A 27482-nucleotide genomic window follows, 5' to 3' on the forward strand; every position below is an offset into this window, starting at 1 on the left:
GGATAGTTGCTAATTGTTGATTCTTGTATGCTTTCATAGGGTGTGGGCTTCGCAGGCAGGGCCAGCATTTTGTAGCCCATCCCTAATTGTCCTTGAATTAAGTGGCTTGCTAGGCAATTTCAGAGGGCAGTTCAGAGTCAACTACATTGCTGTGGGTCTGGAGTCACATGTGGGCCAGACTAGGTAAGGATGGCAGATTTCCTTCCCTAAAGGACATTAGTGAACCAAACGGGTTTTTTTTAACAGAAAATGATGATTGTTGTAATGGTCAACATTACTGAGACTGGCCTTCAATTCCAGATTTATTCATTGAAATAAAATTCCATGTGGTGGGATTTGAACCCATGTCCCCAGAGCATTAGCCTGAGCCTCTGGATTATTAGCCTAGTGACATTACCACTATGTCACCATCACAATTAATGATTAGCAAACTCACAAGCATGGGTTTGAGCCCTTGCTCAGTGAAAAACAAGTACCAGGAGCTCCTCGTGAGCAAGATGGTGAACATTACAACCCACCAGAAGATTGCATTCCCACAATTCACCTGACCACACTCCGTTGGACATTGATTCTTCCAGCTAAAGGTGTAGACCCTCAGCAGCTGCTTCTTGACAACTAAATCATGATAGTCACTGAACTCTGGATATATAGGGGTGTGTTTCCACACACTGACTCCAAATCATTGATTCCGGCACCTGTAAAGCCAGATTCAAAACTTATACAGAAAATGCTGGAAAAACTCTACAGGTCTGATAGCATCTGTGGAGAGAGAAAAACCAAGTTAATCTTTCAACCCCTATGACCCTTCTTCAGAGTCATACAAACTCGAAATGTTAATTTTGTTTTTCCCTCTCCACAGATGCTGTCAGACCTACTGAGTTTTTCCAGCATTTTCTGTTTTTGTTTCAGATTTACAGCATCCGCAGTATTTTGCTTTTTTCTAAGTTTACACGTCGGGCATCTGCTTTCAGCATACTGGAAGGGCCTCACACAGGAAAGCTTACTTCATTACAGATGTCGAGATGACTAAATCCAATGCCACGCACCAGACTTACCCATCACTTAATGTCTAATCTAAGTTCTCATATAAGACACTTTGGCAAAAATGTGTGCCTGCCACCAAGCTTACTCCCCTTCAAAAGAACTCAGTAATTGGTACGTATAGGCCGAAGTCCTCCCTCACTGCAACCACCTGCAAACCCCCTTTTTGCTAGAAAAATAGTCCACAGCTCAGGCCTGGATTTTGGAAGCCCACCAAAGGAAGACATTCTGCTGCATACCCTATGTTGGAAACTGGTTATTAGCCAGAAGACGGCTCACCACCTTCTCAAAGGCAATTAGGGATGGGCAATAAATGCTGGCCTAACCAGTGACTCTCATGCCCCATGAATGAATAAAAAAAAACAAAGTAACCAGGACAGTGGAGAACTCACATTCAGTAGAGTACAGAAAAATCTGGGCAGAAAAGGATTAAGATCCCATTTCATTTAAAAACAAGAGCTTAAAAATTCTATACGCTGTGCCCTTTTTACAGGCGCTTCAGGGTCTAATATGTTCAGCAGGAGGAGGGCACTCATTACGAGCCAGGAGTGCTGCATCAGCCAGGTTGATATAGATAAAAACAGGTGCGCAGAGCACAGACTTGAAGCACGTATTAGGCTCTTGAATATGCAAATAAGTGACCTAAGGCCCATTTCTAAATCCAGAAGATTTAAGTGCTGAACAGAATACATTGGTGATCAGAATATAGGTTATACATTACAGAGATTGTTACAAGTGGTTAAAAATGAAAGAATTATATATATATGTATATATGTATAGCACTTTTGACAACCTCAGACTATCCCAAAGTGCTTTACTTTTTGAAGTGTTGTAATGTAGAAAACACAGCAGCCAATTTGAACCCAGCAAGCTCTTACAAACAACATGTAATAATGACCAGGTAATCTGCTTTTAATGATTGGGTGATAACTATTGGCCAAGACACTGGAGAGAACTCCCCTCCTTCAAAATAGCACCACCGAATCTTTTATAATTTACATGTTCAAGTCTCTGAACAGGGAAGTGAACCTACAACTTTTAACTCGAAGACAAGTTGCTATCAGCTGAGCCATGTCTGACATAAAGCACAATGCTTAATTGTATCAACTTCCAAAACAAAATGAATTGTAAAAATTGGTGAATACTGAAAACTGTTGATTTTCATCTTTTCAATAATGGCCATTTGGAAAAATTATATTTGATCAAAATTACCAAAGTTGCCATGTTATTTTTTTTTTGCACAGCTCAAAATGAATGTCTGCATTGAATACTAATTGTATTATAATTGTACTAGAGTACCTCAGAGTGCAACATGATATATGTTGATAACTCCAGTACCATTGTCTGATTGTCTGTGCAGCCCGAGGGGCTCTCAACAGTTCCCAGCCCCTTGGCGCTCTGTGGCAGAAAGGCCTTAGACAGCGACCTTTCCCCATTGCGCCTTTGTGGCTGCTGCCCCAAGCCTTAGTGTGTCCCTCAGCACGTAGTCCTGGACCTTGGAATGTGCCAGTCTGCAATACTCGGTCGGGGACAACTCTTTGCGCTGGAAGACCAACAAGTTTCGGGCAGACCAAAGAGCGTCTTTCACCGAGTTGATGATCCTCCAGCTGCAGTTGATGTTCGTCTCTGTGTGTCTCCCTGGGAACAGCCCGTAGAGCACAGAGTCCTATTTCACAGAACTGCTTGGGATGAACCTCGACAGAAACCACTGCATCTCTCTCCAGACCTTCTTTGCAAAGGCACAATCCACAAGAAGGTGAACAACGGTCTTGTCCCCACCACAGCCACCTCGAGGACAACGTGCAGAGGGGATGAGACTCCTGGTGTGTAGGAAGGATCTGACGGGGAGGGCCTTTCTCACCACCAGCCAAGCTACTTCTTGGTGCTTGTCGGAAAGTTCTGACGATGAGACATTCTGCCAAATGACTTTGACCGGGGAACCATCGCACAGGATCTGCCCTCTCCTTTTCCCGCAGGGCCTCCAAGACGTTATGTGCTGACCACTGCCTGATGGACTTGTGGTCAAAGGTGTCTCTCTGCATAAATTCCCCATGTTGTTGTTTCAGGACAAATATCATAACAGGAATTTGTAAAGCAATATACCTGGGAACTTTGGACATGAATGAATGCTATTGCTGTCAACGTCAGCATGAAGAAAACAAGAAATCCTGAACTTCTCTCTAGCTGCTTCTCCCTAGCTCCTTTGGTCTAAGATATGAGAGGAATGTATTTTTTTAATGAAGACTTCTAATCACTGTCTCTGCAAGAACAAACGATAGGAAGGAAATCTCAAATCCCCTTGCACTGTGTAACCTCCATATTTAGTGCTAGAGCTTTTGTTAACCTAGACCCCCTGTTGCTGCCAATTGTTCCCCACCCGTAATTACCACATCCGCAGTAAGTTTTCAAAACAGTCCACTGCAAGGGTTTCCTGCCTGTTGACAAATGATTGACCGTCACAGCGCCACCTTCTGTAGAAGCATGAACTGTACAAGTGGTCTTTGAGTTTATTTTAATCACGCTAAAACTACATTTCCCTACACATTATTGTGGGTTAATGACTACAACAATGGATTGTAGTTCCAATGGCCATCGTAAATTAATACTGAAACAGTTTTGATTTTATTCAACTTCTCTGTGTACTAAAAGTCAGCTAAATCACAGTTTTGCACAAGGGTTTCAAATATATTGTACATGACAGGTTACTTAGATATCAACATTTATATAATCAAATAGAAATGTTTAAAGGATTGCAGTACAAGGACAATTAGCTATCTATTTATATTTTCCTCATTTTACATTTATTTTTCTCCACTTCTTAAAGTCCTTCTGTGACATAAACTATTCTCCAGCGCAGAGGGAGAACCATGACTGGGTGCCAGGCCCCTGGAGGTAGCAATCTTGAACTAACCATGAGGTGCACAAGAGTGACTGCGACTCCTTTGATTTTCTATCAGTCTCAATGAGAAGTGTGATCCCTTCACACAGTCTAAATAGATAAAATAGTTTATCTTTAGATTTACAAAATATACCCATTCTTCCTATTCACAACATTAAAATATCTGCTACTGGGTTGCTTTTCCAGCAACCAAACAAATCTTATTTAGGTACATGTTGCATCTACTTAAGAAGGATCATGTAATTAATAAATGATTCATCTTAATATGTCTTTTTAATTTCCTATATAATATCCACCTTCTTTAAGAAATAAATGCATTCATTTTAATTATTTTATCTTTTTTGAATAGGTTGACAAGCAAAAATAAATGGAATTAAGTAATTACTGATCAATCAACAACTAATCTTTGAATGAACTGAGCCTGTGTTTGCTTAATAACTGTAGACTTTTTGGCCCCAAATGGAGACCGATCCACTTTAGTAACAGAATAATACATTGTGCCACCCTTCTCAAGAAGCATATAATCAATCTATAAAAGCAGATGCTGGAAATCTGAAATAAAAACAGAAAATGCTAGAAACACTCAGCAAGTCAGGCAGCTTTTATGGTGAGAGAAACAGTGTTAATGGGCTGGATGTTCAAAGTGGGGTCAGGAACCCAACACCCGGATGAATTCGGAATCCCGATCCTGTATCTCAACTGCGTTGCTCTCGTGAAGCTATTTTTAAAATTAAATACCTGAATTGGGCAGGAGGCGAGCTTGGCACCCATTTAGTAGCACCAAGAACCTCCAGGAGGTGGGAGCTGCCTGCCTGCTGCCAGCAGCAAAGACAGTTGGCAGCCATGTTGGGGCCTGCCACTGTCTTGTCATAGAGAGCAGCTGGCATATCAGAAGGTCATAGAGGCTATATGATTGCTCAAGACAGCAACTGGGCCAAACAAAGGTAATTCACACATTTCTGCCAGATTACCTAAAGACCCGAAAAATTTCTCTGTCCCAAGATTAACCTTTCTTCAGCCCAATGGCAAACCTGACAGCTGTGCATTAACATGCACCGGATTGTTTGGGTTTGCCGTCATAAAAATTAAAAATTGAATTCTTGACTGTACAGTCTCCATAACAAGAGCTTAATGGGCTGTTAATTGGCAGCGAGTGAGTATTCTGTTTCACCACACACACCACCACCACCACCACCACAACCCAACTGCCCTTCAAAAATTTCAAACTGCCTGGAGGCATCTGGATCCAATGATGACCTCTGGGACTGCGATTTTGAATTTGTGCCTGGTCTCAAGGCCACAGCCATTTGAGAATCCAGTTCAACATTTTAGGTTGATAATCTTCATTTTATATTATGTATAATCAACATGCCCTGAGTAACACTGCTTCTATTCTTAAAAGGTCCTAGTTGAAATATACTGTACAATTTTCCATCTAAATTTGTGCAGAGTTATGTATAAATTCTGGATTAGCTCTGTTTTTGATTTTGTTTATGTGGGTGTTCAAAAGGGGGATTGTTTTCCATCCTGTAACATCAACAAACTTGTCAGCAATGTTTTAGGAGTTTCAGATAAATAATCGGAAAGCACCAGACCTATGAACACGAACATTTTGACATTCTCACGCCTATCTTGCTTTTGACAAAATCCGACAAAAAAATCCTTTCTTCTCTTTACTATACCTTCGCAAGGTATAGTACCTTTGTCATTCCATACGTCTTTCCAATGCAGAATCTTTTTGCTGAGAAGAAATGTCTGAGTTATCATTGTATTCCAGTAGCTGGTCATTTGTGAATGTGCTGCTCAATGATGGAGAACGTTTATCCAGGTTAGCAGAGTCACAGGAACCTATGTGAAAGTGTCAGTTAGTTTTCAGACAAGAAGGTATAAGGAATAATTTTATGAATTTGGACTCCCACTGTGAAGCTTTTCCTGCCAAGCATGGATATTGGGAATATTTGCAAGGAAATCAACAGGCCCTTCCACTAAAATCCTGCAGGTCTTTCCCTATCATATATGAATAGGTGAAGCCTTGTGCTGAGAGCGTAGATTCATAACATTTACTCCACAATATCTTCAAAAAGAGCATGAAAGGATCCACAATGATTTTATTTTTTTACTCAATTTATTCATCATTTTCATAACTGTCAAGCCCAAAAGTAGAAGATGGCAATTTTTTTTCCCATAGTTTCTTGCACCTAGAATTATAGGAGGAGAAATTGGTACCAGCACACCCTTTTCCAATGTTACAATGGTGACTACACGTCAAAGGGATTTAGTGGGCAGTAAAGCTCTTTGAGGTGTGCAGTGGTTGTGAAAAGCACTTTATAAATGCAAGTCTTTTTTTTAAAGAATTGGAGTTGGAGGGGATCAATTTATGTTCATAATCTTTCATGTGAAATCCCCCTGTAGAAGTGTCCAGGCCTAAAACAGGCATCAGAACCACTGGAGATGCTAATCAGGGGCCTGATACTTGTTTTAGAATGTCATTACCAAATGTGGCATAAACTGGGCAGAGCATGGGTCTATAGAAGCTAAACAGTGATTCTGAAAAGCTAAGTGAAGAGTTTTTCACAGAAATTAATGTGGAGTCAGGAGGAGCAGAATCCTAGGCCAGAATCTTCCATTCTGGAGTCTAAGCTCAGTGGTGGGTGCAGAATTAAAATTCGGTGTGGCGGTCGGTGGTGGTGGTGGAAATGCGATCTCACGCTGTTCAGCATTACATATACATTTTTGAGGAGCTCACCAAATCTCACAGCAGGGGCAGGCAGGAAGTCTCCTTCCTCACCATTACCTCATGGGGTTGAAGGTCCGGGCGCCATATTTAAAGGACACCTGGACAGCCATTCACTCACTAGGCCTGGAGCTCTGGATTCTGCTGAGACCAGGATGTCGCAGGCTAGACAACATGTGGCCTCATCGTTCAGTAAAGCCTCCCTGGAAATTCTCCTCCAGGCCATTCAGGAAAGACAGGAGGTGCTGTTTTCCAGGGATGGCAGCAGGAGGCTCTCCCATCTGAACACGACAGTCTGGATAGAGGTTGCAGCAGAGGTTAGTGCCTCCAAAGAACTGCCCAGGGGTGCACAAAGAGGATGAATGACCTGCTGCTCTCCGCCAGGGTAATTGCCAGTGTCTCACTGCAAACTGACATGCTTAAGGGCATCAGGCTGTCTAAGTGTGTGAGTGCACAGGGATATCAGACAGGAGTTTGAGTTGCAGGACTCAGCAGCAGACGAGACATGTGCACTGCATGTGTACCATCCACATCATGCTGTCAATGTTCCATCAGTTGCAGGACGTCCTGCTTGTTAATCACTTCCCGGGGAGGGCTCAGGAGCTGCCATAGGCTTGCATGCTCCTAAACTGCTCATGCACTCTTTGGGACGACACTCAATCTTTCTGTCTGTTTGCAAGACAAGAACACCCACAATAAGAGGGAGCAGGACAAGACCGGAAGCGGCATTCTGGACATTTGAGTCCTCTCTATTTTGAGGAGCAGGGCTGCCGAGATAGCCGGGGAGGAGCAGGACCATTCCTGTGTCGAAGGCAAGATGGGACTCCTCCAGGAAGCCAATGTGGAAGCCTCCACTCTGCAGTTGTCAGATGCACCTACAGAGTAACAAATTGCTTTAATTAAGGAGCCTGTTTAGGCATCCACTAAATCTTTCTTTTCCCCATTCCTAGTGCCTGCAAGAAAAGGCAGAGTCCCATAACAGTGACCAGTCACAGCTCCATCTCCAACCCCACCTCTGAGGATGATGCCTCAGAGGATGCATCTTCACAGTGTTCACCTGCACCCTCCACCAGCGCAGATACACTCACCTCAGTGGGTACACATTCTAGACTAAGCTCAGGGTCACAATCTAATACGGGTCCACAGCTGGTGGAGGAAGTGACATCCGAGGTCTCTGACATTTGGAGGACTGCTGAAGATCAGGCCCCTCAGCCCCATGTCGATGATGAGCCTCTGGACTTGGCCATGAGAGATATGTTAGAGATGCAGTGATAGGCAGGGGAACATTAGGCAGAAATGCCAGAGGCCATGTGCAGACTGGACCAAGGGATGGAGGAGTCTGTCCACATTCTGTCTGATGTTGTGGATCCGGCATGCGAGCATTTAGTTGCCTCCTTGGAAAAGGTGGCAGCCGTCTTGGAGACCAGGTCCAGCAGAACACGGTGGCTGCGGACGTGTGCTCAACCCTGCAATCCATTTGTCTAGCCATGAATGCAGTGCTGCACTGGTGAGGTGACAGGGGGATGGGGCACCTCGACCTTCCTCCAGGTGCCCCTTCTTCTCAAGGAGTTAGGGAGATGCCATCGGGCACCCACAGGGAGGAGGAGCACCAGCCAGGCACCCTTGGGGCTTCAGCCCAGGGCACTCCAAGGGTGCCCTGCTGCTCCACCTTCCCTCTGCCAGTGACCCCCTCGCCTCCAGCAGATCAGGCTGAGGAGGGTGCACCTGCATCTCAGCAGAAGACCCTTTGCAGGACCAGGCCCCCTAGGCCTCAGGCCACCAGAGGATGCCCGCCAAAGTCATCACAGTCAACAGGGCATCGCAGTGAGCAGGCTGCTTCCACCTCGGCTGAAGATGTTGGGGCTGCAGCTAGATGTAATAATAGAAAAAGAAAGATATAGAAGTTATGGAGGCAGAGGTGTATAACCATTGTATATACTTTCGGCACTAGTAAATAGATGTTCGCTTGCAGTTTGGGATTGCAGTCCTGGATTCCATCTTGCTGTTAGTTTCTTCAATGTCGTGGGCATTTAAAAATGAGGAATTTGGGCATCCATCGGAATCTGAGAATGAAATTTAGTTCTTGCCCCTTGCCAATATAGTGCTTACTGAATAATCCCACATGTTTTTGATTATGCACTTGCCATCATTTGTGAGTGTGCGGCCTGGGCACACATCATGCAAGCCATTACTTGTAGCTCACTATATGTTCTGAGCTCTGAAAATGATGTCTTGCAGAGTGTTCAGTGAGGTCATTGCACCTCCTGCTGCAGTTGCCCTGACCTGAGATGTGGGTGGATGCATGGAGTACTTGAGGAGAGTGAAACCTGCTATGTGATGGCAAGGTGCGCTGTAGATGCAGTTTCTGGGTTGAAAGGGTGAAGCTGTACACTGTCTTCTTAACAATAGAAAACCAGAGGCTGCCCTACATGTTTGGAGAAAGCTGTATGGGCATGTCCAGTTGTTCCTGACCATCCTTGGTGATTTGTCATTTTGAGCTAACATGTAGGTGAAGGCTGCATGTACGGAGCCAACAGGCAAGTTAGTCTTGACTGCGAGAGGGATTGAGGGTAGGATTAAAGAGGTATGTGTGCAGTTGACTGAAGCCTTTGTTAGGCATCACATGGAGATTTGTTTGGCTTGCTCATCTCCTTATCAAAGGTCACAGTAGACCTCTGTTATGACACAGCTGATGTTAAATGTTGATTTATTTAAATCCCAAAGGGAAACTTGAAACAACTGCCATAACTTGTTTTGCAGTTTATATAAATTTTGAGGTGTGTGCCTTGAATTCAGTAGTAATAAGACACCAAGTCTTATAGGTTTTGCAAAACTAGATAAACATTTATTAATGAGGGAATTGATTTTTAATTACATACATAGATATACAAAATACTACAATGATAACTTCCAAATCCCCTAATCAATCTAATTCCCAGTTACACTTTCGTTAAGGCAACAGTAAGACACATAGATTTTCAAAGACTCAGGCAAAGAAACATGCTACCCTGAACAAGTCAAATTCAAAGTGAGTTTTCTTAACTTCAGTCCTTTGACGACAGCAGCTTGAGGCATAGTTGCTGAAGGCACTTCCACACTTGTAAGACCTTAAAATGCCTCCCCTTACAAACAGTCTTCTCTTCTTTATACATATTTCCCTCTTTGAATGCAATTCCCATTGTTTCATTGTGTCTTTGGACTTCATCTTCCTGATAATAAAAACCTCTCATAGAACTAAGTTTTATCAGTAGTCTTTGACACACTCTTTCTAAACTTCACCTGGCTAAGTGACACGTTTCACTCCCTCTTTTGAAAACAATCTAGTCTGGTTTATTTAAAAATACAAATGTTCTCTTGACACCTATGTTTCTAAACTTCCCCATGTTTACCTAGTTAACTTTTCAAACCTAACTTCTCTTCTTACATCAAAGCATCCAGACTAATTCAATTAAGTATCACACACACAGACACATAGACACATCCCACTATTACTCTACTTTACAATAAATTCCAGTAATATTATGAGTATTATTATATCTTCCTGATAACCTGACAAAGTGCACCAAGCCTCATTGAAAGACTGGGGTATTAGTCCATGAGGTGAGAGAGAGTAGAATGGGCCTGTGTGCTGGATTGTGCCAAGGGCTATGAGGTTATTCATATGAAGCATCAGCAGCTCTAACCAGATTCTGCAGCGTCCATTAGGGAAAATTATATACCTTGGCTGGGGTGTCCAGAATGACAGATCACAGCCTTGCACTAATAGGAAGGCCATCTTAGACTGAGACCTACAGGAGTTTCTACAACTGGAGGGTTCAAAGTGGTTGCTACTCAACAGCCCATAATGCAGGTGAGGGACCCACAGTGAATTGGCTCCAAAGTAACTTCAAAACTTTTCAGCATGGTCAGCCATGACCAGTCACCCGAGAGGATGGAGATTTGGAGACTGGAGTTTGCTGCCATCCACCAGCTGTGCTCCTTGTAGGCATCCACCTCCCTCCCTCCCTTCATCCCTGTCTCTGATGGCAGTAGTTGGCAAATTGCACAGAATGAACGGCAGCTCCAGACTTTACTGGGATCTGGATGTTATGAGACCCATGAGTCTGGGAGCAAACATGCTGCTGTGTGGGCTTCACCATAAAGAGGAGAACACAGCTGAGCATGGTTCTCATTCAGTTGCTTCATGATATTAGGATGTCCCTTTATTTGGCCAGTTGTGCTCACCTTGATCTCCACTTGTTCACTAAATTGGCAAATAAATTGGTTCTGCATCCAAACCTGATAGAAAATGGGCAGCGTGCCTGAAACATGCAAAAACACCAATCTGAGGCTTCAAATTAAGCCCAAGCCCTTATTTACTTAAAACCAGCGAGTTGCAGACTTCAATCAGGCATACCGAATCAGCTCAACAGTCAGGGCACTGGAAAATTCGGGAGAGCTGGCCTACAGGTAAGTCATAGGAAGTGGGTTGGACGGGAGAATTGTACGGGATGGGGCGAATATGTGGTGCCAGCAGCCCACAGTATTGCTGTGGATCTAGGGCGGAATCTTCTGGTCTTCTGATAGTCGAGAAGGTGCAGATAAACACTTACCTGTTAATTTTTGTGTAATGTACTCAATTGTACGGCGTAAAATGTAGTGATTTGGGGGAGGAGGTGGCGTAGTGGTATTGTCAATGGACTAGTAATTCAGAGACCCAGGATAATGCTGTGGGGACCTATGTTTGAATCCCACCACGGCAGATAAATTCAATTTAAAAAAAAACTGGAATTAAAGTTCTAATGATGACCATAAAACCATTGCTAATTGTTGTAAAAACTCACCTGGTGCGCTAATGTCCTTTAGGGAAGGAAATCTTTTGTTCTTACCTGGTCTGGCCTACATGTGACTCTGGGCCCACAGCAGTGTGGGTGACTCTTAAATACCCTCTGAAATGGCCGAGCAAGCCATTCAGTTGTATCAAACCATTTCCAAAGTCTAAAAGGAGTGAAACCAGATGGACCACCCAGCATCAACCTAGGCACCAGAAATGACAACGGCAAACTCAGCCCTGTCGACTCTGCAGTCTTCCTTGCTGACATCTGGGGGCTAGTGCCAAAATTGGGAGAGCTGTCTCACAGACTAGTCAAGCAACAGCCTGACAAAGATATACTCACGGAATCATACCTGACAGATAATGTCCCAGACACCACTATCACAATCCCTGGGTATGTCCTGTCCCACTGGCAGGACACACCCAGCAGAGGTGGCGGCACAGTGGTATACAGTTGGGAGAGAGTTGCCACGGGAGTCCTCAGCTTCAACTCCAGACCCAATTAAGTCTCATGGCATCAAGTCAAACATGGGCAAGGAAACCTCTTGTTGATTACCACCTACAACCCTCCTTCAGCTGATGAATCAATACTCTTTGGTGGAGGGAGCTCAAGCTCAAGGATTGTGGGGAGTGGTTTAAGGTTGATCTAAAGTTGGATAATGTTGGGGTGGTTACAGCATGGTATAGGTAACAAGGAGCAAAGATCAAGGCTGGGTAACATACAGCAAGAATTAAGATATGGATTTGGATTCAGCAATATTGGGGAATGTATCACGATCAACATTTTTTTTGTTCACGGGTCTTTAAAGCTTTGCTCTATCTAATTAACTGCTCCATTATACAAGTTCATCATCATTAGCTCATGTACAGCAGTGGCATTTCCTTTGATAGCCAAATGCAGAAGTAATTTAATTGCTATTCAGTACAAGACAGTGCCACTTATGTATATTTGAAACATCACATTTCATGTCTTAATCTACTTTAAAACCTGAAATGAAATTGAGAAAGTTTTACAATGGTACAAATTCACACACTCCTGAAGTAGTAGCGATGTTATGATCTATTTTATTCTCACACATTTGACATTCTATGTGTATGCCTAACATTATATTCTAGAGCAATTTCTTGTAAACTTCAGTCACTCGACATTTTCAATTGTTGTTGTTGTAATAGCCTGCTACCTATAAATAAAACAAAAAGATGTTTGGAGTTGACCACAGTGCTTTTTGTTCTTTGTTTTTAGGGCCTGGGAGTAGAAATCAGACATACAGTAGCATAACGTCAGAAAACTGGACTCATGATTCTCAAAATAACAGCACATATATCTCCAGTACTGGAGAAGTGGACCTTCATCTGTTACCTAATAGCACATTTATGGAAAAAAATGGATTGTCCATATCTTTTATGCCAGCTACCAGCAGTTCACAAAGTCATTCACCAACCATGACTTCAACTTCAGAATTTGAAGAAAGTATTACAACTGACTCTGAATCGTCAAATCATTCATATTCTACAGTACCTTCAAGAGACATTATATCTACAGATCTGTTTGATTCTAGAAGTCATCCTTTTACATCATCTTTAGACAATGAAACTTCAAGAACAGATGAAGAATTTGGAGGCAGGCTTTATGACGCAGTGTCAGAAGGGACTGATAATCATGAAAGATTGTTAACTGCTTCACCTGGTGTTTCTGAAGGACCTTTATATACTGCACCAAATGTTTTAAAAATGCCTTTAAATACTTTGCCAAATGTATCTAAAAAATCCTTAACTATTGAACAGAAAAATTCAGTAAGATCTTCAAGTATTTCACCAACTGATTCTGAAGTATCCAGTATTTTACAATATATTTCTGAGAGGTCTTTAAATAGCATACAGAACTATACTAAAAGATCTTTAAGTATTTCACCAAATGATTCTGAAAGATCAGGTACTTCAACAAATTATTTTAAAAGATCTTTAAGCACATCACCAAATGATTCTGAAAGATCAAGTACTTCAACAAATGATTTTAAAAGACATTTAAGTACTTTTTCAAATGATTCTGAAATATCTACTATTAGTGCTCAAAATGATTCTGAATGGTCAAGCACATTGATAAATGCTTTTAAAAAATTTTCAAACTCTTCACCAAGTGATAATGAAAGGCCAAGTACTTCAACAAATGATTTTAAAAAATCGTTAAGTACTTTGTCAAATTATTCTAAAATATCTACAGTTAGTGCCCAGAATGATTCTGAATGGTCAAACACATTGACAGATATTTTTGAAAACTCTTCAAACTCTCCACCACATGATTCTGAAAGATCAGGTACTTCAACAAATGATTTTAAAAGACCTTTAAGTACTTTGCTAAGTGATTCTAAAATATCTATTAGTGCTCAAAATGATTCTGAATGGTCAAGCACATTGATAAATGATTTTGAAAACTCTTCAGACCGTTCACCAAGTGACACTGAAAGGTCAAATACTTCATTGAATGATTTTAAGAGATCTTTAAGTACATCACCAAATGATTCTGAAAAGTCAAGTACTTCAACAAATGATTTTAAAAGACCTTTAAGTACTTTACCAAATTATTCTAAAACTATTAGTGCTCAAAATGATTCTGAATGGTCAAGCACATTGATAAATGATTTTGAAAACTCTTCAAACAGTTCACCAAGTGACACTGAAAGGTCAAATACTTCACTGAATGATTTTAAAAGACCTTTAAGTACTTTGCCAAATGTTTCTAAAATATCTACAGTTAGTACTCAAAATGATTCTGAATGGTCAAGCACATTGATAAATGATTTTGAAAACTCTTCAGACCGTTCACCAAGTGACACTGAAAGGTCAAATACTTCATTGAATGATTTTAAGAGATCTTTAAGCACATCACCGAATGATTCTGAAAAGTCAAGTACTTCACCAAATGATTTTAAAAGACCTTTAAGTACTTTGCCAAATTATTCTAAAACATCTACTATTAGTGCTCAAAATGATTCTGAATGGTCAAGCACATTTATAGATGCTTTTGAAAACTCTTTAGACTCTTCACCAAGTGACACTGAAAGGTCAAATACTTCACTGAATGATTTTAAAAGACCTTTAAGTACTTTGCCAAATGTTTCTAAAATATCTACAGTTAGTGCTCAAAATGATTCTGAATGGTCAAGCACATTGACAGATATTTTTGAAAACTCCTCAAACTCTCCACCACGTGATTCTGAAAGATCAGGTACTTCAACAAATGATTTTAAAAGATCTTTAAGTACATCACTGAATAATTCTGAAAGATCAAGTACTTCAACAAATGATTTTAAAAGACCTTTAAGTACTTTGCCAGAAGATTCTAAAAGATTTACTATTAATGCTCAAAATGATTCTGAATGGTCAAGTACATTGGTAAATGCTTTTGAAAACTCTTCAAACTCTTCACCAAGTGATACTGAAGGATCTTTAAGTACTTCACCGAATTATTCAAAAAGATCTTTAAGTACTTCATTGAATGATTCTGAAAGAGTGAGTATTTCACCAAATGTTTCAGAAAGTGCTTTAAATAGTGCTCAAAATTATTCTGAAAACTCTCTAAGTACTTCACTGAATGATTCTAAAAGTTCTACACCAAATAATTCTGAAAATCCTTTAAGTGCTTCATTGAGCAGCTCTGAAATACTCAACACTGCAACAAATAGTTCTGAAGAGACAATTCATTCACATTCAACATCCATACCTATGGATTTTAATGATGTTACCACTGGGTTGGACGCAGTAAGGTCATTGAGTATACCTTCCACACAGTCAGTTGATACTCAGACAATTGGTTCAAGGTTGACAAGTCACTCCCTTTTTATCTCAGGTGCTGAAACTGTAACAGCAACCAGTCATTTACTTTCCAGAATTACAGATGATTTCTTAAATACTACAGTTCTGTCTGAAATATACAATGTTGAGAACTTGATTACAACAACATTGTCTTCGATACAGTCAGATTTTGAAGGCTTAGTGAATGATTTCACAGAGTTAAGTTCTAACTTTATTCCAGCTAATACTTCTAAACTAGACTTAGCTGAATCGGAAATTAATAGCTTTGTTAAAACGCAAGTTGTAGGAACAACAACAAGAAGCACTACTCTGAGGAGTGTACTTCCCGAAGGAACACCAGACTATCCCAGAACTTCACTGCCTATAATAACAAGTGCTCATTTGTCATTTTCTACCATGGAACCGCCTATTAGAGAAGCAGGAAGAACATCCTCAGCACCAATTGTAATAACATCTGGGCCTCATACAAGAAGATATACTACATTTTCACAACTTCCTGCTGTCACACCAAAGCCTGCACTAATTAGTACAACAGGAAGTGAATTTGCCACTGAATGGACTAGTCCAGCTGTTTTTATGAGTACTTTAAATGGAGATGAAACAACAGAGACTAGCTTGCCTACAACTGCTGTTATTAAGCCAACTGAACCAACCAGTACAAGAACTTCAGTTGGCATGAAGTTTTTGACCAGCACAAGGTCTACGACTAGCACAAGGACCTCAACTAGCACAAGGTCTCCAGTTAGTACAATGATGCTAACAAACACAAACATTTTGGAAAGTATCACGGAGATACCAACTACTCCTACAAAAACACTGACAAGCACAAAGTCTCCTACTACTAAAGGAAGAGTTACTCCTGAGTCAATGACTGTGATTCAAATTACCAGTACAAGTATACCTAAAATCTCTACAGTATCCACAGGTAATGTAGAATTGTGACTATGATTTAGATGAAACTAGCATTCTTAAAATTCACATCATATGAAGTGGTATATTTTGTGTTTTCCTAACTAGATTTGGTTAATCATTAATTGCTGAAGTTCCAGGCTGTTGTTCCACTGGCAGGTAATAATTATTATCTTTGTTAAGACGTATATACATGAACATTAGAACCACGTGAATAAGATGCCAGAACTGGAGGCTGTTGCGGCAGTAGGAACTATGCCTTTAAAATATCAGAAATATGGCTAAATAGTGAGGATACAAATTAACATAGAATTATTCAGAGTGAACAGTAAGGTAGTGGTGTAGACTTATATGCAGGGATACCTGAGAAGTAAATAATTTTGATGCAATGAATGAGGAAAAGCTACAGAATAAGTTATAAGTTCATTTCTTTAATACAAATGCTAGAAAATACCAGAGCCCCAGATTGACATGAAAAAGGGCAAATTCCAGAGATATGAATGGTATGTGAAAACAAGAAAGTTGCTCAAATGGAAATAATTAGGAAAACCCCAGGGGCAGAATCGTATATCCTGTGGGCAGGCGCGTGGCCTACCCAAGCAGGCATAAAATCATGCGCGAAGACGCCAGGCGAGCGTCCCGACATCACCGCACACTCACACGGCGGGCACACGCAAAGCCAGGAGGGTGCCCTTTGACAATTAAGTGGGCAGTTAAGCCCATTAATGGCTCAATTGTCTCCATGATCATGGCCCATTCGCAGACGGGCGAATCAGCCAGGCGGACTTTACATTTTTCATCAAACCTCATCCAAGGGTAGAATCAGATCCATTATGAAATAAAAGTAAAATAAATATCTGGGTAGCATTCTTATCAGCTATATTTTCAGGTGCTTGAATACAATGCATGGACATTTTTATACCGCTTTTAAAACCTTTATTTTACCTTCTACAGGCCTCCAGCTCCTTCAGGCAGCTGCCTGCCTTCAGGGAGCTTCCTCGCAGCGTTCACCCACGCCCACGGTGATGTCATTGCCCACCCCCTTCCTGCCCCCACCCCGGCAGCGCTGAGCTTTTCAGTGTGCTGTTCACACTAGCTGGCCATTAATTGGCCAGCCAGTGTGAAATCGCAGCCAGCTGCCAATCGCGGTTGGGAGTTCGTTTCCCAACCGCTTCCGGGCACACCGATTGGGCATGCCCACCAAAGGTAAAATTCAAGCCCAGGTTTTTTTTTGTATAAGAATTGGCAAATGCAATGTATAACTTTTTATGACTGATTGCATCTAAAGAAGCAATTGAAACAATTCTCATTTGGATCAGGTAAAGACTGAGATAATGGACAGGATACTTATTGTAATATCTCTGGAGGATGACGACCATAATATGATAAAATTTAACACGACCTGGGGTCAGAAGATGCTAGCAAGAGGATATAGAACTTTAGAAGGGCTAAGTTTGATTAAGTGAAAGAACAACTAAAACAATTGGCAACAACACTTTTAAGAACACTTATAGGAGACAAGTGGAACAACTTCCAAGTTGAATGGGCAGGATGAAAAACAACAAGTTTGGACTAAACAAATGTGACCCAAAATGCATTAACAAACAGTTTAGAGGTGATATAAAGAGGTAAAATGTCCCTAAAAATACAGAAACAAGATAAAAGAATGACCAAGGTAGCAATGAGAGACCTAGAAAAAGCAGAGCAGCAGAAGTGATACATAAATGGAAAAAGAGCACAGTTGGATTCTGGGGCCACATCTTCTTCCTTTGTGAAAATACTCAACAAGCCCATTCCAAACATTACCAATCAATCTTCATCAAGTCTTTTTTTTGACTATGTTTGTATTTATATTACAATAGTAAACACACGGGAGGAAATTGCATTTGAGCATTAAACATTGCACAGTTCTTTTACAAAACTAAAATTTCTTCAGTGGTTAATACACCACCTCTTTTCACAATGTTAGACTGAGGAAAGTATTCATCATTATTCTAGGTTGATATACTGAAGCAAAACATACTGTAAGAAGTTGTTAAGCTTCATTAAGAATGTCTCTTTAAGTGATTTAGTAATTGGTTCTTGATCTGTAAAAGGAACAGTTAATTCTCCTGAAAGCTCTGAAGGACCAATTTTGCTTTAATTTAGTAAGGACTGGAACCTTGGTTTTTCCTGTTTAATGAAGTGCAATATGTAAGCATAGCATTGCATTTAAGTGATCAGTAAAGACCCAGGGAAAGTGCTGGAGCTGCCCAAAGGAGGAGGAGGCAGCAGGGGTGAGCTCCATGGCAACTCAGGCAAAAATTTGCACTAATAGGCATCAGGCCATTTAGCCAGGTTGCAGAAATTCAAACCCAAGAAAGGAAGGGTGCTACTGGAAGTGGGTCCTGTTGCCTCTCACCTACAGACCATCGAGGTAGCCCAGCAGCATTGTTACATGACACAAGGAACTGTCCCCAGGCAGCAAGAAGGCGAACCTCAGGAGCCAAAATCAAGGAGGACCTGTGGATACCCGGAGCACTGGGCATATTGCAACAGGCTTACCTACCTTTACATGTCCAAGCACTATTGCTGAAGAAGACTGCAGCTGTTCAGGGAGATGTAACGGACATCTATGCCCTCCACAGATACACTCTGTGTCATCAACTCTACTACTGTGCAGGGACCGTCGAGTTACATGTATCTGCACTGGTGTCTGTTGCATGAGTCCAATGCAATGCTGCACCCTCGAACATCTCTTCCTCCTCCTGATGACCTTGGCTCATGGGGGTGGATGCACAACACTGGGACTTGGGTGAAACACAAGAAAAGCTCTGAGATGTAGGCATGGAGACCCTCGAAAGTTATGGAGCGATAGGGCTTTCCAGGGCCACTCATTGCTCGGCATATTGTCAGACTAGGTGTAGTGTAGAGCCAGTGCCATCCACCCAATCTCCCTCCCCACAGCGCATCCAGTTGACCCCAACAAGACCATGGCCAGGATTTCCCAGTTGGCGAGCGGGGGGTTGAAGGCCCGACGTCACTGCGTCCCATTTTAAATTTTCAGGTAGGCGGGGGCTCAGCAAAATCAGCTGTGCATCCGCCGACCTGTCAATGGCCAATTGAGGTCATTGACAGAGTCATTGAAGTAATTAATGGATTCGCCGGTCCAACCTTAAGGTTGACGGGCAGGCCGGGAGCCCTGGCAGACATTAGAAAAAGCATGAAACCTCATCGACAGGCGGGATGAGATTTCATGTAGGTTTTAAGAAATGTAATTAAACTGAATTTAAAAGTGATGGACGTGTCCCAGCTCATGTGGCAGTGTCACATGAGGGGACATGTCAAGGAATTTCTTTTTTTAACATTTTTTACTGTAGAGCCGATCTCCCTGAGGCAGCACTTAGCCTTAGGATGATGAATGCACTCTTTCATGCGCATGCGTGAAAGAGCACATTCTCGGTTTACGGATTCATCCCCACCTGCACAGGGAGCGCATAGCGCTTCCCTGCGGACATCACGCTGGGCCATGCCTCCGCGCAGCCACTCTTCAACTTCTCCCCAAACAGGGGGAAAATTCTGCCACATTCCACCAAAACACACACCATCACGCCATTCTCGCATGAGCCTTGTATATCTGGAATGGGGGATCCGCCATCACTAACACACTCTTGGCAAGTAATTGGCAATGTCCATAGTCCTCTCTTCCACGGCCCATATAACCCTCAGCAGTGGCATTCCACTCCCGATCCATTCCATCTCGTAGGCATTGTGCATCCATTTCTTCTGCAAGGATAAGAGGGAGGAGAAAAGTTGATGGAGACTGCATGGAGAAGGATAGCTGCTCCACACAGCAGAGACAGCATTTATTCCTCAGCAGCTGAACCCATTTACACTGGGTACTGCATCATTGCCCTTGACTCAAACTCCTCGAACATTGAGGAACAGCATTCACCCTGTGTCTCCCAGCTGCTGTGCATAATACAGGCAATGAAAAACACTGAATAGCCACAGGTCTCGCTCACCTTTCCAGAATGCAACCTCCTTTGTGCCCAGCTTGGCAGTGCTCCCCAGAGGCACTCACCACCTCTTCAATTTGGACATGCCTTATTGTTGAGGGTCGGGGACTGCTGGAGGCCCACCAGGCACAGGATGGCCTTCCTGTCATTGACTGCTTGCATGAATAGCTCGAAGTGCTGGTTGGAGAATCTTGGAGCTGATGAGCCCAGGATCTCCAGACTATTAGATTACTGAAATATTCTGGCATTAGAATAGATGAGGTACATGGGTCAGTATGTGTGTTCGCTTTGTGTGATGTGCATCATTAGCTTGCATGATTACATGATGCTGACAGGCTGGTGAGTTATGGTTTGAATACCAGTGATGGGCTTGCCATTTGTAGGCTTGACGATCTCACTGTTGGCATGTGAATGCCAGTGTGGCGTGTTTTGATACTTTTCAGCAGTATTCTTTGGAGGGTGGGGGTGTTCAAATATCCTTGAGGGATACACTTAAATTAGGATGATGTGAGTCTAGGACTAGCCAGGGGAGTGCTCATTTGTTTCTCTCCTCTGTTGCAGGCATAGGTGGAACTGTGGGTGGCTGTAGAGTTGAGGGCTGACTGTGGGGAGCTGACCCCTGAGTTGGGCTGCTGTGTACCCTTGTAGCACTGTGCTGGGACCTCCAGTGTCTGCACAAGACAGAGTGCAGCCACTTGCAGGGGAGTGCAGAGACAGGTTGGCCAACAGTCCCTCAGATTTAGGTGCCTGAGGCAGCAGACCAGGAACTCAGGGAGCTTGCAATAAGTTGGGAGCATACTGAGAGCTCCTTCATGCTGGACCAACAATAACAGGGACATCAATCAATTTGCCAGCAATGATATCAACAGTGACAGTTACTACTCACTGTTTGAAGTTCAACCAGCACTTCCAAGGATGATTGAACTTTCATTGCAGACTGTTAAACTCTCGCACCACAAAGGTGGTGGTGGAGGCGGACATTTTATTGGATGGCGCCGGAATTGGGCAGCCTCTGCTCGCACCTTCATGCCGGCGTGGGAGGCCTCAGGCCCAGCTCCACTCCATTCCTGTCTCCCTGATGAAAATCCTGCCCGCTGACACTATCTGAAAATTCCCAACTCCCGATTCCTGTCTGCATGATGAAAATCTGTTCCGGGGGTTTAGAGCTAGATAGGATAATGGTGTTATGTGTGAAGGGAGAGACTCAAGCATCTAGTAAGGAAATGTTGGAGAAAGCAAGCCTAGAGGTAACAAAGAGTTGCAGTGGTAGTGAGGATGCTTTACAGATGCTTTACAGGCAGAGACAGATAATGTTACAGATATTGAAATAGGTAGTCTTGATAGCTGCTAGGTCATGGAGTTTTATAGCTAAGCTCAAGGTCACTCAGGACAAGGAGGCTATGAGGGGTCAGGTTCACTATGAGGAAGCAGTTAGAGTGAAGAATGAAGCTGAGGGATAAGGTGTGGAATTTGGAGTGGAGCCAGACAAGTTAGTTACAATCTTGCCAATACTGAGTGAAAGGAAGTTTTTGCACCTCTATGACCTGATGTCAGCTAAATGACTAAATGGTCTAGAGGTAATTAAATCTAAGGCAGTCCCTCAGGATCGAGGACGACTTGCTTTCACTCTGGTTCAATGGGTTCTGAGATGGCTGATAAGTCCAATGTGTGATCTGTAGGCTCTGCTGCATGTGAGGCAAATGGTGTTTGGAGAATTGGGTAGATGAGTTGATTGGAGATTTGCGCACTCTTTCTGATGCCTTGACCCACCTCTCCATGCTCCCAATGAAGTATCTCGATGTGTTTGGTGCCTTCCTGAATGAATCTTCTCCATTTTGGTTGGTCACACGAGTCGGCAGGATGTTTGATGTTTGACCTCTTCAGAGATGCATTGACGACATTCCTAGAGTGTTTCCACCCCCTGGGAGGCTCCTGCCATGACTGAGTCCCAAATAGAACAATTGCTTTAGGAGCCTGGTGTCAGGTACAAAAACAACATGTCCTGCCCAGCGGAGCTGATTTTGTGTGATTAGCACCTCAGTGCAGGACACGTTGGCTTAGGATAGGGCATTGCTGTTGGACTATCTTTCCAGCCACCAGATTTGGAGGATCTTGCAAAAGTACAGGCGGTGATATTTGGACAACCTACAGAATGCACCTCAAAGCATTGGAGAAGATGGTTAAATAGCCATGTATCATAGCACAAAGTTAGATTTGAATGTCATCAACGTGCACATGAAAGCTGGTCCCATATTGACAAATTATGTCACTACACCTGCAGATGAAGAAAACGGGGGGTGGGGGGGGGGTGGTGGGGGCGGGGGGTGGTGGTGGTCAGTGATTGAGCTTTGTGGTACAATGGAGGTGACACCACATGGGCAGTAGGAGGAGCTGATATAGGAAACTTGTTGGTTTCATTTGAATATTTAAGAGTGAAACAGTAGATCAGTGTAGGACTGGGGCAATGACATGGAGCAGAATCCTAGAAGATTGATGATTGAGGAGGATGGAGTGATTTATTGTGTCACTTAGTAGTGAATAGCATTGATTGTACTCTTGACAGAAGTCGCAAAGGAACCTGCCATTTCAGCTGAAGGATAATAGCATGGAAACTGGAAAATAGAGGGAATGAGGAGAAAATGGAAGAGGATTGTAAAGAATAAAAGTCAAATTCACAACTATTTGATTCTCTCATAATGACAAATATTCATCCTTCTGTTAAATTTCTTTCCCATCAAAGTCTGATAAACAACTTCTCCAGACGGTTGAGTGACAAAATATCATTCATAGCACATAATAACATATATGTGTTTACCATATATGAATGTAATGTAATGCAGAATTGGGTGCCCCTCTGCTCATTTTGAAATTTGAATAATATTGAAGGTACAACAGTGTCATCCAGCAGGTCAGGGAAGTCAAATGTCTTGGCTGGTCCCTAATTTCTCCTAGCGACTGTCTATTGGGGCCAGTAGCAGTGGCGTGGGAATAAGTTACACATCTGCTTTTTTGGCTGTAGTACTGTCAAGTCAGGCAGATAATGAAGAAAGAGTTGAGTAATATGTTGGAAAGAAGAAAAAAATACCCAAAAATATCTCTAAGAAAAAATAATTTAAAAAAACTGTGAAATTAGTTCTGACACTGGCATTGTGTTTTTTTTTTGCATATTTTTTAGTAGAAAGCAAGAAACAATCCTCCTTTTACTGCGATTTAGCCTCAGTAGTAAAACCTGGCAGAAGTCATTGTAATTCAATTATGAACTAACTGGGGTGAAAGAAGATATGTCCCATATCCAGTGATTTTTGCTCAGTTTTCACTGGTTTACTCAGAATGTCACTATGAACCTGACTATCTAGTTCCATTCAGATTCAGTATTGGTATTTGGGATAAAAGTTGCTCTTGGACATGTGTAGCATGAAGCAACCTATGGGTAGCTCTCTTGCAGTTATCCAAGAATAAAGGGCATCTTCAGAGACCGGATTCCATTATGTTTTATTTTCTCACGTGTAAATGTTTACGATATGGACATCTGAAGGGTTGTATTAAATATTGCTTTTAAATAACTCTGAAAGAGAAAATGATACTTCTTATAAAACTGTGACGGTAAATAAGTATGAATACATGTCCAAATACTCCTTTGAAATATAGCTGATCAACTGCTGCATCGACAATAACTCAAACCGCATTGGTTTTAATCACATCATTTTGTAAGGTTTCACATGGGTGACTGAGTGAGGTAGTATTTTGCTGTGAATATATAATACAGATTAAAATGTAAGGTAATTATGTGATTCTTGTAGTTTAAATGTGTCCTCACCCAACTCTTACATCTGCATTTTTTACTGCTGCTGTAATACTGGAGGGTTTAAATAATTTTTTCCTCCAATGCATATGAGATCTCTTATTTTTTCATAGCCTGGAGAGTGTTAGCTCTTTGGATGATATTGATATTCACAATGTAACTACAGTGTTACTGATATGTCGCCAAACACAATACAACCCACTCCAGAAAAGTATATTCTTGATCCAAGCATAGAATTCCAATCTACCAAATCACTTCCCATTCACCCCTTTATATTCAATTCTGATCCAGACACAGCATTTACTTTGTAATCATGATCCAAGTGTATAACGCTCCTTGTTATATGTGCTTCAAGCTTAGCATTGTCAGACAGGCATTGCGGCGATTTTTCACGTACTACCCCATCTTTATACTGCACCCTACTTTGCTTTATAGAGTTCATGAAAGAGTCTTTTTTTGAAAAAATGTTAAGTAAGTAGATGCGTAGCAATGCGAATCATGTCAAAGTGATGTCATCACATCAAAAACAACCCGTGTTTGTTAAACAGCTCATGGTTAATGTTGCTCTTTATGCAAGATTCCAAATTTGCATTGTTTACAGGAATAATAATCTGTAGGATACAAAATAAATTCTGAATTGAAGTATTTAAAGATAAAATGCATCAAGGTAGTAACACTTTCATTTGGTTGATTTGTGGAATATACTTTTTACAGTTGTGTATACTGTACTGTATACATTTTTGGAATGCACTGTACCTTTCAAGCTACTTCAGAATATTTCAGAGCAGCAAAAGAAATCATCTCAGCTTAAAATGCTCAAAAATGCATGAATCCAAGTCACTATTTAAAACTAACAATCACATTATTGCTGAATTGTATTACTATGAAGTTGCAAATGGTCAAGCTTTACTATAATTTAAGAGGGAGCATGCATTTTGTCACTACTTTAAGTAATGGCATCAAAACTAGCATGGAGGATCTGGGTGATTTATGCTGAAATCAAAGACCTATGGATTTTTGGGGTCAATTTCTTACTCAAAGGATTATAATTTGCGGATAAAATTTTTATCAAAGTCTATAATTATTTAACCCTTAAATTATTAATCAACACTTGTTGCACCATTATAAGTTCTAGTTTAATCAGAATTTGCTAGTATTAGAAAGTGGCTGTTTCACTTTTTAACTAGTCAATAATTATTCTGACCCATGTGTAATTTATATTGAAAAGCTCGTCTATTTACTAGGTTAACTATACCACTGATAAAAAGTGAATTTTAAAGGATGGTCAACTGGAACATTGTGCGCTTTGATGAAAAAAGAGCCTAAGTAATAACTAACAAAGGTAAGTATTACAGAATCACACAGTGCAGAAGAGGCCCTTTGGCCCATCGAGTCTGCACTGACACACGAGAACCACCTGACCTACCTACCTAATCCCATTTACCAGCACTTGGCCCATAGCCTTGAATGTTATGACGTGCCAAGTGCTCATCCAGGTACTTTTTAAAGGATGTGAGGCAACCTGCCTCCACCATCCTCCCAGGCAGCGCATTCCAGACCATCACCACCCTCTGGGTAAAAAGGTTTTTCCTCACATCCCCCCCTAAACCTCCTGCCCCTTACCTTAAACTTATGTCCCCTCGTGACTGACCCTTCAACTAAGGGGAACAGCTGCTCCCTATCCACCCTGTCCATGCCCCTCATAATCTTGTACACCTCAATCAGGTCACCCCTCAGTCTTCTCTGCTCCAACGAAAACAACCCAAGTCTGTCCAACCTCTCTTCATAACTGTTTCATCCCAGACAACATCCTGGTGAACCTTCTCTGCATCACCCCCAGTGCAATCGCATCCTTCCTATAATGTGGTGACCAGAACTGCACACAGTACCCCAGCTGTGGCCTCACTAACGTTCTATACAACTCCAACGTGATCTCCCTACATTTGTAATCTATGCCTCGACTGATAAAGGCAAGTGTCCCATATGTCTTTTTCACCACCCCACTAACATGCCCCCTCCGCCTTCAGAGATCAGAAAAACAATTTTTAAATCTCTTGAAACCCAGTTTAGTAATTATAATTACTTGCAGTATATCAACCAGAGGGCAACCCCCAATCATTGGTAATATTTTCCTGATTTTCCTCTGCAGAAAACCAACCTACAGCTCATTAATTATCTCATTCACTGTGTGCAACACATCTTAACCTTGTTATTTGAATATTAATATTTTATCACTGACATATTCATGTTCTGTTCTTGACAGGATGCAGCCTGATAGGATTCAGATTTTATCTCTAATTTTAATTAGGAGTGTTGGTTGCAATCCTCCTTGTGAAAGATGCCAGTGGATTTCACGAGCTTCATCTGTAATTAAAACTGCAGGAAAGGGAATGACAGGGGCATCAATATGAAATCGGCCAATGCAATCAGCATCTAGACAATACTAGTAGTTTCATGGATAAGCCTGTCATGGGATGCTGGAGGGAAATCTTTTCATGCTGAGCTGAAAAATGCTTTGTGTTCCTGTCATAGGCAGATATGGTACAAAGACATCTTGGAAAATAACCTCAAGGTATGTACTATTCCTATGGATCACTGGACAGATGTAGCACTGGTTAGGATCTGCATCTCCCTACATGCTAGTATCTCCTTGAAAATGAGCATGTGGGAGGTAATCAGAAGGTGTAAAGGTTGCAAAACGACATAACAGCTGCAGCAACCAACTGACATGAAACAAATCATCCTATAATGTAACCAGTGTGAGAAGAATATGATTCACAAATGATCACCAGGTCAAACTTTTTAGTGCCCAGTTATTTTCAATATATATGATTCCTATTGTTAGCTTGTAGCTACTGATGCTGAAGTTTGTAGTATATTTAGCTCTATGTCATTTTTGAATAAGGATGTTTTCATACAATGGGTTACTACCTTTTTGAGCATAATCGAACTGCTGAAACTCCTTTTGTTGAGGACACTATTGAGGTGTGACTTTTATCCACAGCATTTGGGTTGAACTGGAACTTATATTTCTAAAGAAGGACAATATTTAAATCAGTCATTGGAACTGTACCAAGATTCATTTTATTTTTATCACTTCGCATGATGCAATATAAACAATACCCTGAAACTATGTGAGTTTTTAAAATTCACAATGCTTTTACTGTTTGCTATCCTTTTTTATATGATATCCTTAATTTATCTTACCAGTAGAGTTTATTTCATTAAGAAATGCTAGAATGTCTAGAAGCGAATATCTTATTTGAAACTGCCAGTTTCTTTATATCTGCGTATTATTATTACTACAATCTTTATGTATAAATACTCAGACATTATGCTGGAATAGCATTCAGAGAGGGATTAAGTAACGAAATAATAATTGAAAGATATTACATTTCATTTTTTCAGCTCAAAATTCCCTATCCCATCACTGATCCTGATTGATCACTTACTGTAGCCTTTAATAGATGGCT

General features: G+C 41.5%; 1 protein-coding gene across 1 annotated transcript in view; it reads left to right on the forward strand.

The window, feature by feature from the left end:
- The window catches only part of heg1 (heart development protein with EGF-like domains 1), a 116983-nt gene that overhangs the window by 43678 nt on the left and 45823 nt on the right, over positions 1 to 27482 (forward strand). The window contains exon 2 of the mRNA XM_041200236.1: positions 12731 to 16225. Within this exon, the coding sequence (XP_041056170.1) occupies positions 12731 to 16225 (3495 nt within the window). The remainder of the gene's footprint in view (positions 1 to 12730; positions 16226 to 27482) is intronic.

Source organism: Carcharodon carcharias, chromosome 12 (genome assembly GCF_017639515.1).
Source record: "Carcharodon carcharias isolate sCarCar2 chromosome 12, sCarCar2.pri, whole genome shotgun sequence".
Lineage (NCBI taxonomy): Eukaryota > Metazoa > Chordata > Chondrichthyes > Lamniformes > Lamnidae > Carcharodon > Carcharodon carcharias.